General features: G+C 34.4%; 1 protein-coding gene across 4 annotated transcripts in view; it reads left to right on the top strand.

Moving 5' to 3' along the window:
* Window positions 1–14041, top strand: part of LOC131666738 (RNA-binding protein 39) — a 591952-nt gene extending 577911 nt beyond the window's left edge. For all 4 annotated transcript variants that reach the window (XM_058939621.1, XM_058939637.1, XM_058939627.1 and 1 more), the window contains one exon: window positions 13533–14041. In XM_058939621.1, the coding sequence (XP_058795604.1) occupies window positions 13533–13830 (298 nt within the window). In that variant the 3' untranslated portion in view covers window positions 13831–14041. The remainder of the gene's footprint in view (window positions 1–13532) is intronic.
* Window positions 14042–15386: the final 1345 nt, after the last annotated feature.

Raw genomic sequence — 15386 nt, 5'->3', positions numbered from 1 at the left:
GATTTCTCCAAAAATAAATCGTCGTCCGTTAGCAAAATTTATATGTCACCGCTGTTTTCCTCTTTTGGCTAGCTCTGTGCTGGACGCGCAACCTGAAAACGAGTGCGAAAGCACGGAACAACAAAGAAAAGCGATAGTCGAAGGTTCTTAGAAAACGTTGCGTAGGAGGAGGGAACGTAGAAAATGTCCAGGATTGTCGAATAAATATGTCGGCTTAATAATGTATCTTTGCCGGATTTAATCGCTATTTACAGTTACAAGGGCCCGGCTATGACGATGCGCAACCTAATCGTACTTACGCGTGAGAGAGAGACAGAAAGTACAAACTTGGCCGGCACGCAGCCGGTGCTGCTTACATGTGCTCGCTTGCCGGAATTCTCGCTCACGATCCCAAAAACAAGGGAGGGGACTTACGCGAATGAACGCTGCTGCAGACAGCTTCACTTTTTATCTCGGGCCTGGTTACGCAGAGGCCGTCGCCCAGGGTTGTCGAGGCGGGGAGGCCCGCGAGTCGATCCTCTTGGATTGTGGGCGATGAGCCGGCTCTCCCTATTCGGATGGCGGTCTTCAATTCGCTCGTCCTCACACGTGGATCTTTACGGGATTCCTTCCTCGGTCACTGTGCTCACACTTTTCGAACTTTCACTCCGCGGGATCGATATCTCATTCAATTTTCCCACACCGATGAACAAAAGGATTCCGAGTGCGTGTTGTCCGCTTGCCGGTCTCACATGTACTCTCTCGAGCCCGCGTGTCGTAGCTATCTCTCTCTCTTTCTCGCTGCGCGGGTCTTTTGCGCATGGCGCGCTTTTTCGAAAATCGCTCATTCATCTCTTAACCCTTAAACACCCAAAACGCCACTACCGGTACACTGCTCTTCGACGGCCAATAACTAATACTATTCGTAACTAGAAAAAATTGAGATACATACATTTTTATTGCTAAAGATCTCCTCTATCCGATAGTGTGAATAAAATTTCCCCCAAAAATGATTATTTATTGCAAAATGTAGTTTAAACAAAAAAAAAACGTGATTTTTCGTGCGTATTTTTTTTGTGATCGCTTTTTGAAATGTTTCCCAGTCTGCAGTATACCTGGGACCTCACTAACCGGTGGAGTAAATGTCTAAACTTTAAGAATCCATGATTCAAAAATCGATTTTTCGTTTTCCTATTTCCAAAATGGCCCCTTAACGGCAATTTTTTTTCAAAATATTCATAAATTTTTTTGCTAAATTAGGTGCACTTTTCGAAAAAACTCTCAAAAATAAAAAGTTCTTAGAATCAGCTGAAAAATACGTCTGAATTTTTTCAAAGAATTTATAGCAAATTTTTTAATTTTGCATATAACTAATTTTTGCAAAATTCAAAAAATTGCACAAAACGCTTCGGGAAAATTCGGGCGTGTTTCTTGACTGATTCTAAGAACTTTTTACTCTTGAGAATTTTTTCGGAAAGTTCATCGTTTTTTAGTAAAAAATTCCCAATGATTCAATAACCTTTATCTCACTCTGACATCCACATCACACCTTCACCGGATTTTCATCCTAAAATTTTTCGAACACATCGAAAAAAAAATGCCTAAGCGCAGGGCCACAGAAATTTCAACAAATGTTGAATCCGAATCGGATTCAGATGAAAATGATGAATGTACCATCATACCAAATCCTGATGACTCTGGCTCTGATGGAGACTCCTCGTCGGATGACGAGAATGAGGCCTTGGAATATTCCATACCAAATGTTTCATATAGATCTACTTTTCATAATTACTCAGAATCTCAAAAACAATTGGAACCAGATCACGTTTTTTCTTGGAAGGCCGGGGAAAAAGTTCGCTCTGGTAATGTAGATGATCAAATCTTTCTGACAGATGCAACAAGAAAAAAAATATCATCTATGACACCTGTGGAAATATTCAAAATGTTTTTCTCCAGAGAAATAAAAGACTATATCATTGAAGCTAGCCGAGAAAATGGCTTAGAAATATTCATACAAGAACTCAACACTTTTATCGGTATATTAGTGCTTTCATCATACAATATCCGAAGTAATCAATCAGAGTATTGGGAAACTGACCCTCTTGTAAAATGTTCTCCTGTAGCTTCAGCCATGAGCCGTAATAGATTTTGTGAAATCAAATCACAAATAAAATTTTCAAAAACTCAAGATAGAAATGATAAAGATAAGGCATGGAGAGTGCGTCAATTATTAAATTTATTCAGGAAAAACATTCAACAATTTGGTTTTTTCTCAACAGCTCTTTCAGTTGATGAAATGATGGTTCGATTTTTTGGTCGTACCAGCCTAAAATAGTATCTGCCTTGTAAACCTGATAGATACGGGATAAAGCTCTGGGGTTTATGTGCAGCCAATGGATATCTTTTCAATGTAGATGTTTATTGTGGCAAAAATGATACATGTATTGGAATAAAGTTAATGGCATGTGCACTTGGCTCGAGAGTTGTCGTGCAAATGATCAATCCCCTTCTGAATGGCCTGTCAATAAGAAAGTTATCTGATTATCATATCTACTTTGATAATTTTTTTACCAGCCCAGACTTACTCATTTATCTGAATAAATATGGTTTACGATCAACAGGAACTGTTCGTAAGGATAGAGTGAAAGAAAAACATGAATTTGAAAAAAAAGATCCGCGAGGATCGTACAAAGTAAGTCATGATAGCAACAGTGGTATGAATTTTATCAGTGTCATAGACTCAAAACAAGTCTCTATTCTTTCCACAGCTGTTGGTGTCACTCCCATAACACCCGTGAAAAGATTTTCACGAACTGCTCAAGAGAGAGTAGAACTAGGATTTCCTCATACTTTTTCTTTGTACAACAAATACATGGGAGGGGTAGATTTACACGATTTCCGTTGTAAAAAAGCTTCTCCATCTATCAGTTCGAAGAAATGGACTTTTAAAATTTTTTCAAGAATAATAGAATCATCAATCACAAATGCTACAGTAATTTGGAAAATTTGCAATAAGAGTACTAAAAAAAAATTGAAAACAAAAGATTTTTGTAGAGACATTAGCAGGAAATATTTGTTGCAATCGAAATTAGGCGATTTTAAAACTCATAGATTCGAGTCAAGAACAAGATTATTATGTAATTTTGAAAAATGTCGTCAAAGGACTACAAGATTTTGCATTGATTGCGATATGTATTATTGCTTACGTTGTTTCTCTCAATCACACTCTGAAACAGCAGGATCAAATTGATTTCAATTGACGAATACTTGAAATTTTCAAAAATCTCTAAAAAAAATATTTAAAAAAAATTAAAAAAATATAAAAATACTAAAAAAAAAGAAAAAAAAAGAAACTATCGAGATTCGTCGACCTCCACGTTGGTGATAGTTGGGTAACGTAAACTCTGTTTGCGGCAGACAGACGATAGATATACATATGCACATCAATCATCTTCAACACCTTTAGATGATACCAGAAACCGCGGGAATTTTTTGCTAAATTGGGTGCACTTTTCGAAAAAACACTCAAGAGTAAAAAGTTCTTAGAATCAGTCAAGAAACACGCCCGAATTTTCCCGAAGCGTTTTGTGCAATTTTTTGAATTTTGCAAAAATTAGTTATATGCAAAATTAAAAAATTTGCTATAAATTCTTTGAAAAAATTCAGACGTATTTTTCAGCTGATTCTAAGAACTTTTTACTCTTGAGAGTTTTTTCGAAAAGTGCACCCAATTTAGCAAAAAAATTTATGAATATTTTGAAAAAAAATTGCCGTTAAGGGGCCATTTTGGAAATAGGAAAACGAAAAATCGATTTTTGAATCATGGATTCTTAAAGTTTAGACATTTACTCCACCGGTTAGTGAGGTCCCAGGTATACTGCAGACTGGGAAACCTTTCAAAAAGCGATCACAAAAAAAAATACGCACGAAAAATCACGTTTTTTTTGTTTATACTGCATTTTGCAATAAATAATCATTTTTGGGGGAAATTTTATTCACACTATCGGATAGAGGAGATCTTTAGCAATAAAAATGTATGTATCTCAATTTTTTCTAGTTACGAATAGTATTAGTTATTGGCCGTCGAAGAGCAGTGTACCGGTAGTGGCGTTTTTGGTGTTTAAGGGTTAACGAGCCCGCTCGTTACAAATAATAATATTTCAAAGTATAGGAAAATTCAAAATTTCGCGTTCTATTTTTGCATCAACAAATCACAACGCTGGATGTCAGCGACTCATCTTTTTTTAAAGATAAGATAGGAATAAAATATGTAAAAAGTATAAAAATAAAAAATAAAAATAAATATAAGGCAAGGATAAGGATAGGATAGAACCATCAGCTGCACCTAACACTTTAATTTTGTTTCTTTTTTAACGTATTGGTTCATGGTATCAAGCTTTCCATAGGATTTCTCCATATGAACAGATATATTATTTTAATTTCACTGTTTTTTCCATTGTTCATCTAAAACCATTTGGAGAGTTTGTTTACATTTATAAATTAAATTTCAAAATTTATTTAAAATAAATAACGGTGTCGACTGCACCGAAATAAATTCCCAGAATTTCATATAAAATATCAATTTACCATTCTTCTCAATACTAATCATATTTATCCGAAGCTAAACTTTACAATAAAGATATATTCAATTAATTTATATGTCCAATAAATAAATGCAATTGAAGTGCATTAAGATTACTTTATCGTATTTTTTTAAGGTTAGACCATTGAGAGAATGTGGAAGTCATTTATAGTTTAATGCCTACAAATTATTATACTTATTTGTATGATAGATGTAAAGTACTTCGATTTATTATTATGACCGATTTACTCATAATTGTGACACACGTGACGAAATTAAGTCAATCAGGTCATAAATAAAATTACTTCACTCAGCATCACTTTTTCATATAGGAAAATAAAAATATATTGGTTTAAATAAACTTTACGCATTTTTACCTTCATTTTTATTTTTTATTGTTATATCAATATTAACATATTTAACAAATTACTTTTTTCATAGGTAGATTTTTCAATTTTTTTAAAAAACCCATATCACAGTGGAAAATGTGTATTAGTGATGAAACACGTTTTCAAATTTATGATTTATTATATCAAAAACTGCAATAAATATAATCTTATACTATTTTTTTCTCAACGGGTTAATTTATTATTAAACTTTTATTCTACTTTTTAAATAAAGATTGCAACATTACAACTTTTATTTTACACATTCAAAACCAAATTTTCGATTATTAATAAAAAATATTTAGAGAAATTTCAACCTATATCATTAGTATGAAACGATTTCTTCGTTGTTAGTTTCATATTATGAGTGTATAAATAATATTACAGTCTACTTTTTTACTTCTTTATCTTCAAAATTATCCGTATGATAAATTATGATGATTTGAATTTTTATTAGTAAAAGCTCAACTCAAAACCATACCTATATGTTTATTTTCCGCCACATAAGTATGTCACGCAAATATATCTCAGCCATCAGATCACTATATGCTTCAACGTGGCATCCATCACTTTTTTATAAGGGATAAAACTGATAAACAATGAACTACATTATGATTATAAATGATGAATGAAAGATTATATTTTTTATATTTTATTTTTTTGCTAAAAACAAATTAAATTAAATGTGAAATAAAAAATCAACTAAAATCAATTTAAATTCTCGCGGTTTTTTTTCATTTGAGCCAATCAGGTCATGAATGCTTCAATATGGCTTCCATCACTTTTTTATAAGGGGAAACCCTACTCAAAAACCGCTAGCGGCAGAAAACCTCGAGAAAACCTAGATTTATTATTCTAGCGCTCTTTTTGTTAGATTCAACGATGAAATCTGTTGTATTCTATGTGAAAAATACTTTGGAAACATTATACAAAAATTTTCATGATCTTTACACCATGAAGAATTAACAATTGAACTTTCATGACCCTACTTTCTAAGTTTCGTATACGGATAAGTCAACTTCAGCAAAACAATTGTCGATTTCTTGAAATGTAAGCGCAGGAGTATACGAGGGTGGTCCGATAAGTACTTAGCCTCACCGCCCGATGGCGCCACTCTCGCAAAAGAAATATTCTACCACGTAGTACAACCTTCTCGATGGTTACTGTCAAGATTTCAGCCGGATCGGAGTTGTAGTTTATTTTTGAGAGCGTGTGAAAGCAAGTGTGTCCGTTGATTTTTGAAAAATGGAAAAAGAGCAGTATCGGTCGGTGATTCGATTCTTGTTTTTGGAAGGGAAATCGCGCAGCGAAATCAAAAAGCGATTGGATGCTGTGTACTGTGACTCTTCTCCTTCGATGGCGACCGTCAAAAATTGGTTTAACGAGTTTCAACGTGGTCGCACGTCGTTTTTTGAAGAGCCACGTCCAGGTGCTCCGAAAACGGCTACCACGGAGGATAATGTGACAAAAATTCATGATCTCGTATTGGCAGATCGACGATTGAAGGTGCGTGAGATAACTAAGATCGTAGGCATCTCAAAAGACCGCGTGGGTCATGTCCTGCATGAAATTTTAGGCATGAGAAAGCTGTCGGCGCGATGGGTGCCGCGTTTGCTCACTCCGGACAACAAGCGCAACCGTAAGACAACTTCAGAGCAATGTCTGACGCTGTTTAAGCGCAATCCGAAGGAGTTTCTGCGTCGTTTCGTGACAGTCGACGAAACATGGATCCACTGGTATACACCAGAGACCACGGAACAGTCGAAACAGTGGACATTACCCGGCGAAAGTGCTCCGAAGAAGGCGAAGACTGCCCCATCGGCCGGAAAGGTGATGGCCACCGTTTTCTGGGATTCACAAGGTGTGATCTACATCGACTACCTGGAGAGGGGCAAAACGGACACAGGGCTGTACTATGCCGAATTATTGGGTCGATTCGACGTCGAATTGCAGAAAAAACGGCCCCATTGGGCGAAGAAAAAAGTGCTCTTCCACCATGACAACGCACCGGCTCACACCTTCGCCGTCGCCATGGCCAAATTGGTCGAATTAGGCTACGAACTGCTGCCCCATCCACCATATTCTCCAGATTTAGCCCCGTGCGACTTCTTTTTGTTTCCAAACTTGAAAAAGTCACGCGCCGGGCAGAAATTTGAGTAGAATGAGGAGGTAATCGCTGCCACGAAAGCCTACTTTTCAGACCTCGAGGAAACGTATTTTTCAGACGGGTTAAAGAAGTTGGAGCATCGCTGGGCCAAGTGTATCGAACTAAAAGGAGACTACGTTGAAAAATAAAATGCCACTTTTCCAAAATTTTCGTTTTTCTTTTTTAGGCTAAGTACTTATCGGACCACCCTCGTAATAGAAACAAGCAAAGACAGTTTTTACTTTAAACCGATAAATTTTAATGATATAGTCTTTGCAGTATCATATTTTTCCTCGCAAGCAAAAGAAGTAGATGATATAACTCACGGCTTCACTGCGAAAACTCTTTCAGTTATTCGTGGTTTCCTCGTAGCTATATTTAACTCATCCTTCACACAGAGTGTTTTTTCAGCTGGCTGGAAATAGGCACAGCTCATTGCTCGTAAAAACTTACAAAGAGCGACACACCATCGGATTCCTTCGACTTTCGTTATATATCGCTGCTTTGTTTTATAATAAAAGTGTTGGAAAAATTTGCCCATGATCAAATCGTGAGGTATCTAACCATAATACTTTTTTGGATTTCTTCTAGACTGGATTTAGGAATCACCATAGTACACAGATGACTACACTAAAACTAATACACGAATTGCGAATGGCCATTGACTAAAAGGATACGACCGTATTGTTATTATTTGATTTCAATAAAGTTGTCAATATTATCTTACTTTTCAAACTACTGCTTGAACTTTGCAAAATAGATTTCTTCAAGGTAGCTTCACTTTGAAATAAATTTTATTTACAGTGACGACCTCAGAGCGTCTCTTTCAGGAATTATGAATCCAACTGTTTAGAGACAAATCTAGTTGAACCACAGGATTCCGTTAGAGGATCTCTGCTATTTATTTAATACGTCAATGACTTGCAGGATATGCTACAAGGATAAGACATCGAACTATGTCGGTGATCGGTAGAATTATCTGCATACTATTACAGGCGACTTATGAAAGAACATTGTGAAACTATCTAGAATGGCACGGAAGATGGCCAAGTTGGCTCTGACCTATGTCTCAATGCTGGCAAAACAAAGGTTATATGTTGTGACTTCCAAAAAACATCAATATCATTAAAGGTATAGGGTAGCCAGACGTAGAGCTGCAGGATGGAGTCTGCATGGCTTTTAGTGACAAGGTTGTTATCATGCTGGATACTAAATTGATATAAAAACAGAACATTGATCAGGTCACAAAATGATCAATAACTGACTATATAGTTCGCTCTTTAGTCGACCTTGAACCACACTGATGTGTAGAAGACTGGTGAAGTCTTTAATTCGGCCGCATCTGGATTACTGTGAGTTCTCAGAAAATTGTGGTGTTATCGTAACGTATTTTATACTGCAAAAGAGTCCCATCTAGAGAAGTGTGTATACAAGGTTTCAAGTCATTACGTTGGTTTGGAAATTTTTTTACAGTCATCTGAATTTAATTTTCATTGTGTAAAAAAAATCATGGAAAAAAATGAGTTTCATGTGCTTATTAAACATTATTTCCTCCGTGGAAAATCAATCAAAGTAAACTGAAAAATAGCTCAGAAAATATTATGGAAACCCTGCTCCATCATATAGCATGGTTCAGAAGTGGTTTACTGAATTTCGTTGTGACTGTAAGAACACAAATGATGCTGAGCGTCTTGGCCGTTCAAAAGAGGTAAATACTTTAGATATGATCAATAAAGTTCATGATATTTTACTTGCCGATTGTCGATTGAAAGTGCGTGAAGTCAGTAGGATGCACATGGATATTTTACATGAATGTTTGAGCATGAAAAAGTTTTCTGCAAGATGGATGTCGTGCTTGTTCACAGCTGATAATAAGCGAACTCGTATAGTTTCGTCTCAGCAATTTATAAGCATGCTCCAACGTAATCCAAAGGAGTTTTGCTATAGTATATTACTGTTGATGAAACATGGATTCATTATTATCCGCCAAAAACGAAAAATCAGTCCAAAATATGGACTAGGCTAGGTGAATCTGCGCCAAAAACAGCAAAGACGGTACGATCAGTCCAAAAAATCATGACTACGATTTTTTAGGACTCAAGTGGTATAATATTAATCGACTACTTACAGAGTGGAAGAATTATTACAGGAAAATATTATACCTCATTATTAGACGGATTTGATGCCATACTGAAGGAAAAGCGGCTCCATCTGGCGAAAAAAGAGTTTCTTTCCACTACGACAATGCACCAGCTCACAAGAATCCCATTGTAACAGCCAAATTATTTGATTTACGCTCCACCTTATTATCCAGACTTGGTCCCTTCTAATTATTTTTGGTTTCCTGACGTGAAAATTTGTCTTGCGGGTAAAAGATTTTCATTCAACGAAGAGGTAATTGCTGCTACAAATGAGTATTTTAAGGAGTTTGATAAAAATTACTTTTCAGAGGACATAAAAAAGCTTGAGCACCGCTATAATAAATATATAGAGTTAAAAAGACACGATGTTGAAAAATTGAAATTATTTAAATAAATAGTAATTTTTTATTTAAAGTACCGGACTTATTGAACGACCCTCATAATTCCATCCCTACCTTTTCACAAGTCTACAGAAGGAGAAACGTACCTCGAAGACCATATTCTATCAGTCAAACGATGTCAGACGAACGATTTTATTAACTAAAATTAATAAAAACGTTCATTCCATTTCATTTCGAAGTGGTTGCAGCATAAACACACATGCGACATTCAAAATATTCTTCTTCGTACGAACTAATCATACGCAATTATTTGTTCACACTCTGCATTCTTACGATTTACTTTATTTTCGAACTTTCAAAATATTAATTGATATAAATTTACATATTGCAAATTTTAGATCCACTTTATCGTGTTTTAAAATATCATGGATTGTAAACATTTTCTACTAAAGAATTGGTTGGTGACTTAATTTTTTAAAGGCTTACAAAATAAAAGAGTAATTAATATTATATACAGTGCCCATTAGTCACTTTTGCCAGACATACACCAAAATCAGGCAAACTTGAAAGTTTCATATCTCAGTCGGATATTATTATATAAAAAAAATCAAGGTGCATGTTGAAGATTGTTATAATAACTTCTATTTAGCATGTAATGAAAGTTAAAAAAATAAAAAAACTATGTTTTTTACGATAAAAAACAAATAAAAAATATTTCGATTTATTTCATCTCGATTCAATCAATTTCAGATTAGAACTAATAATAGGAGAACAAATATACCGACAGATATCAGAAGCTAGTCTCTTCCCCTTTACTATGATCACCTGTAAATTTGCGTGCGACCTTTTTAACTGGAGTTAGTCATTTTTGTAAAAAAAACAGCCTTATTTTAAATCTATCATTACCTCTAGTTCTATTGGTTTTAGGAAAAAATATTATAAAGAAAAAAGTTTTGTTTGATGCCCCAAAACACGGAAATAAAATCCACATAAAAAAATAATGGAGAATCAGAGAATTAATTAATTTAATTAATAAATTGTACAGTGAAATCGGTATGACAAAAATACAGTTTTTTGAGCATTTAACCTTTAATTGACCTTCTCAGGTCCTAAATACAAACTTGAAATATCATTTTGGATGTAATTTTTCCCGCTCTGCACGATTCCGGCGTCAAAAATATGGGTTCCAAATAAAAAAAGGCCTTTGACCTTCAAATTACCTCAAAAATCGAATTAAGGGTCAAAGTTGATGATAGCATTTAATAACCTACTCATTCCCCTACAACTTTTATAGAGGTCATTTTTTAATAACGTTCATTTTTACTAGGTTATGCGCGTGGTCGGATTAAATTGAAATACCCTGTATAATCAATAAATAATCATATAACTAGTAATGAATGCAGCAAAATTACAGAGAGGCATAAAAATAGATTAAACGAGTAAAAATTTTTTTTCCATATCTTTAATTTCACTTTATTTCCGTCTTTTGGAGCATCAAACAAAACTTTTTTCTGAATCACATTTTTTTCTAAAACCAATAGAACTAGAGATAATGATAGATTCAAGATGAGGCTGTTTTTTTTTACAAAAATGACTATCACGTCAGTTAAAAAGGTCGCATGCAAATTTACAGGTGATCATAGCAAAGAGGAAAAGACTAGTTTTTAACCCTTTGCGGCATAGTGGTAAGTACGAGGTGTGTTCAAAAAATAACGAGAATTTTCGTTTTATGAAAAAAATATTTATTTATTTATCTACATTAATGTTGTCGCCTTCAAAGTAGTCCCCTTCGGATACAATACACTTATGCCAACGCTTTTTCCAATCCTCGAAACACTTTTGAAACTCGATCTTTGTAATAGCTTTTAGCTGTTTCAGCGATTCGCTTTTAATGTCATCTATGCTTGTAAAACGACGGCCTTTTAATGTTCTCTTTATTTTTGGAAATAGAAAAAAGTCACATGGAGCCATATCTGGCGAATATGGAGGCTGAGGCATCGTTACAGTTTCGTTTTTGGCCAAAAATTCACGAACAAGCAATGAAGTGTGAGCAGGCGCATTATCGTGGTGCAAAAGCCATGAATTGTTTTGCCACAAATCCGGGCGTTTTTTTCGGATTGCTTCACGCAAACGACGTTGAACTTGTAGGTAGTACTGCTTATTGATTGTTTGACCTTGTGGCAAGAATTCATAATGCACTATGCCATTAAAATCGAAGAACACAGTGAGCATAACCTTGACATTCGACCGCACTTGTCGAGCCTTTTTCGGTCTTGGCGATCCAGAATGCCTCCACTGGGACGATTGAGCCTTAGTTTCGACATCATATCCGTAAACCCATGTTTCGTCACCTGTTATAACACGTTTTAGTAGTTCTGCATCGTTATTGACTTCATTTAGCGACTCCTGAGCAACTTCCATTCGCCGCTGTTTTTGTTCGAAATTCAACAATTTTGGAACGAATTTTGCTGCCACACGTTTCATACCCAAAACATTCGAAAAAATTTGATGGCATGAGCCAACTAATATGCCAACATCATCAGCGACTTCTCTGATTGTGATTCGGCGATCGTTCATAACCATTTCTTTCACTTTTTTCACGTTTTCATCGGTTGTTGATGTGCTTGGGCGTCCGGGTCGTTCGTCATCTTCAACGTTTTCGTGGCCATCTTGGAAACGCTTATACCACTCATAAATCCTTGCTTTACTCATAGCAGACTCACTACATGCCTTTGTTAACATTTGACAAACTTTACTACACTTTATTTCATTTTTTACGCAAAATTTAATACAAATTCTTTGATCCATTTTTTTTCACAAACGAAAATCGCCGAGCTCGAAAAACACGTCTAACGTTAGCGGCTGCCACTTAAAAAGTAAGCAATGAATATTGCTGAAAATTTTATCGTACTTCAGGGGCATGTGTATCAACATAATAAAAAAAAATTTTATACAAGCGGACTCTCCAAACCCGCGAAATTTAAAAATTCTCGTTACTTTTTGAACACACCTCGTATACTTACCACCTTTTTGAAATGAGATTTTCATGTATGAAGGGCTCTAATAAATCGTTGCTCACGGGGATTTTTAATATTTTATCCTTCTAATATGTTAATGAATGTATAACTATATCAAATTATCGATTTTTAGTCGCCATTTTTTAAAAAATGGCTGAAAAGTGCACCAAAATGACGATTTTTTAGAAAAAAAATGTAAAAATTATAGCAGAATATAGTATGGAATGGCGAGTGTAAAAAAAACACTGAACAAACACATGGGTCTGTCATATATCGGCTTTCTACTTCCATTCAGGATACTTCAATCTAGCTGAAAAATGGATCCGCCATATTGGATCCGCCATCTTGGAAATTAAAATTTTCAAATTCTGACTTCAGATTCGTAATCAGTGACCCCAAAAACCTACCGGGTAACAGTTTTCATATTTATATTATTGTTTCAAAAATGTGTGCCGCAAAGGGTTAATCTCTGTTAGTATATTTGTTCTCCTATCACTAGTCCTAACTGGAATTGATTTGAATCGAAATGAAATAAATCGAAATGTTTTTTATTTGTTTTTTATCGAAAAAAACGTAGTTTTTTATTTTTTTAACTTTCTTCATGTGTTACATGGAAGGTATTACAACAACCTTCATTGTTATTGATACGATAATTTCCGATTGAGATACAAAACTTTCAAATTTGCCTAATTTTGGTCTAGATACGGCAAAAGTGATTGATGGGCAGTGTAGATGAAGATTTTTCAGATAGTTTTGCTAGTTTTTATAATTTGTTGAAAAAAATATTATTTAATATTTTCTAAATAATTTTATTTGGTACTATTACTTTTTGCCAAACTAGAGATTAACTATAGTAATTTAATGATTATTATATTTGTTTATTTTATTATTTAATATAAATTTTTATTGATATATAAATATAAATATATTATACTTTTAGTGAACATTCAACGATCTGGGTTAAAGAAATACGAGATGATGTAATTGAAGAATGCAACAAACATGGCGGTGTATTACACGTTTATGTCGATGAAGCTTCACCGCAAGGAAATGTATATGTAAAATGTCCATCAATTGCTACAGCCGTAGCTTCAGTCAATTCTTTGCATGGTAGATGGTTTGCAGGCCGCGTTATTACTGCTGCTTATGTACCAGTTGTTAATTATCACTCTCTTTTTCCGGATTCAGCAGCAGTACTTCAATTACTTACACCCAGTATTCCACGGAAAGGGATATAAGAAAATTACATAATTACAAATTTACCAAACTGTAAAATATAGAAGTGATAAATACTAAAACAAGACTTTGAATCGATGAGTATGATGATGTATCGTCATTATAGCAATGGATTATTTCTTTTTGTAAAAATTATTATCATGTTTTACTATCATCTATTATTAAATGATGAATTTCATTCATATGAATTGACTATGTTTTAAATATATTAGTTGAGAAAAAGCATACCTTTTATTTTACAGAATTCGTACCATCTCTGTGTTTATCATTCATATGAAATAAGCGCTGAAATCAATTTAATATTGCGAAGCTAAACGCGGTATCGATGATAATGCCCCCACGGGTAGTTTAAAGTGAGTTGAACCCAAAGTTTCTGTCACGACAAAAATTCTAACAGAGCTCGATTTCTGCATGTTTACTAAGTTAAAATCCGTTCGAACGATAATTCTATCTAGTATAATTCTCAAATGCAACTTTATTTTCGATTTATTTTTTAATTTGATAAATAAATGTAATAAAAAAAATTATTTTTGAATAATAATTACACACGAACATACGTATATACGCAAGCGTACATTCGGGTGTGTATCTAACGTGTAATTTTGTTCAATTTCGGCGACTTTTGGCAGTATAGTTGATCACTGGCTCCAGTGAAGGTCAAAGTGTTGAGCCAGGTAAAAGCAAAGAATATCGATTATTCTGCATAATAAAGCACTATGAAACTGTATCGCACAAGAATACCATTCAACTTCCTTTTAATCTAATATTATTTTGCAGCAAAAGGATCAATCTTCCTAATAAGTTTATAAAAACAACAAAATTCTCTGACACGCTACACATCGCATCAAATAGCAATATGACAGTAGATTCAGTCTGAAGGAATGTTTTACGTAGAACCACCCGTATTATTTTAATTCTGCCGTCGAATAATGCTCAATATTTAAAGGCAAGTCTTTTCATTATATATACCATGAAATACAAAGAAATGCTAGTTACTTCCGTTGGAGGCGCATGCATTCAATCTGCTAATAACAAGCCAGGTCGTTAGAATAGCCATTCCATCCGATGTACCACTGAGAACAAGGAAATTTCAGTATTCTTAGATTACTTCATATACATCATAAGGTTGCTATCAGTTAATACCAGAAAACTGCACTATAATGTAGTAATCTTTTACAGAGAATGGAATAGTCTGTCTGATAATACAGAAAAAAAGAATGATACCTCCATTTTTGTAATTTATCCTATACCTCCCGTAATCTGCCTTTTTAATATGAGCACTTGCAAAATTTATAAAACTATGCATAGCAATATGATAGTAGCTGCAGCCAATTTTCATAAGACAATATGCATTAGTTCAATTCTGCCATCAAATTATATTCAATATTTAAAAAAAATTTCTCGGAACAGCCTTTCCATAAGACATACCATTTGTTAATCGGTACAAGTCGAATTTTATTTTCGTACACATTTCAACATCATTAATTACAAGAAAATGCTGGTTACTTCCGATGAAGGCGCATGTATTCAGCCTGCTAAATTATAATAAAATTTAACT

This window comes from Phymastichus coffea, unplaced genomic scaffold (assembly GCF_024137745.1).
Source record: "Phymastichus coffea isolate CEN01 unplaced genomic scaffold, Cenicafe_Pcof_1.1 PCOF00004, whole genome shotgun sequence".
In the NCBI taxonomy this organism is placed as follows: domain Eukaryota; kingdom Metazoa; phylum Arthropoda; class Insecta; order Hymenoptera; family Eulophidae; genus Phymastichus; species Phymastichus coffea.
This window is presented reverse-complemented; position numbering and strand designations above follow the sequence as displayed.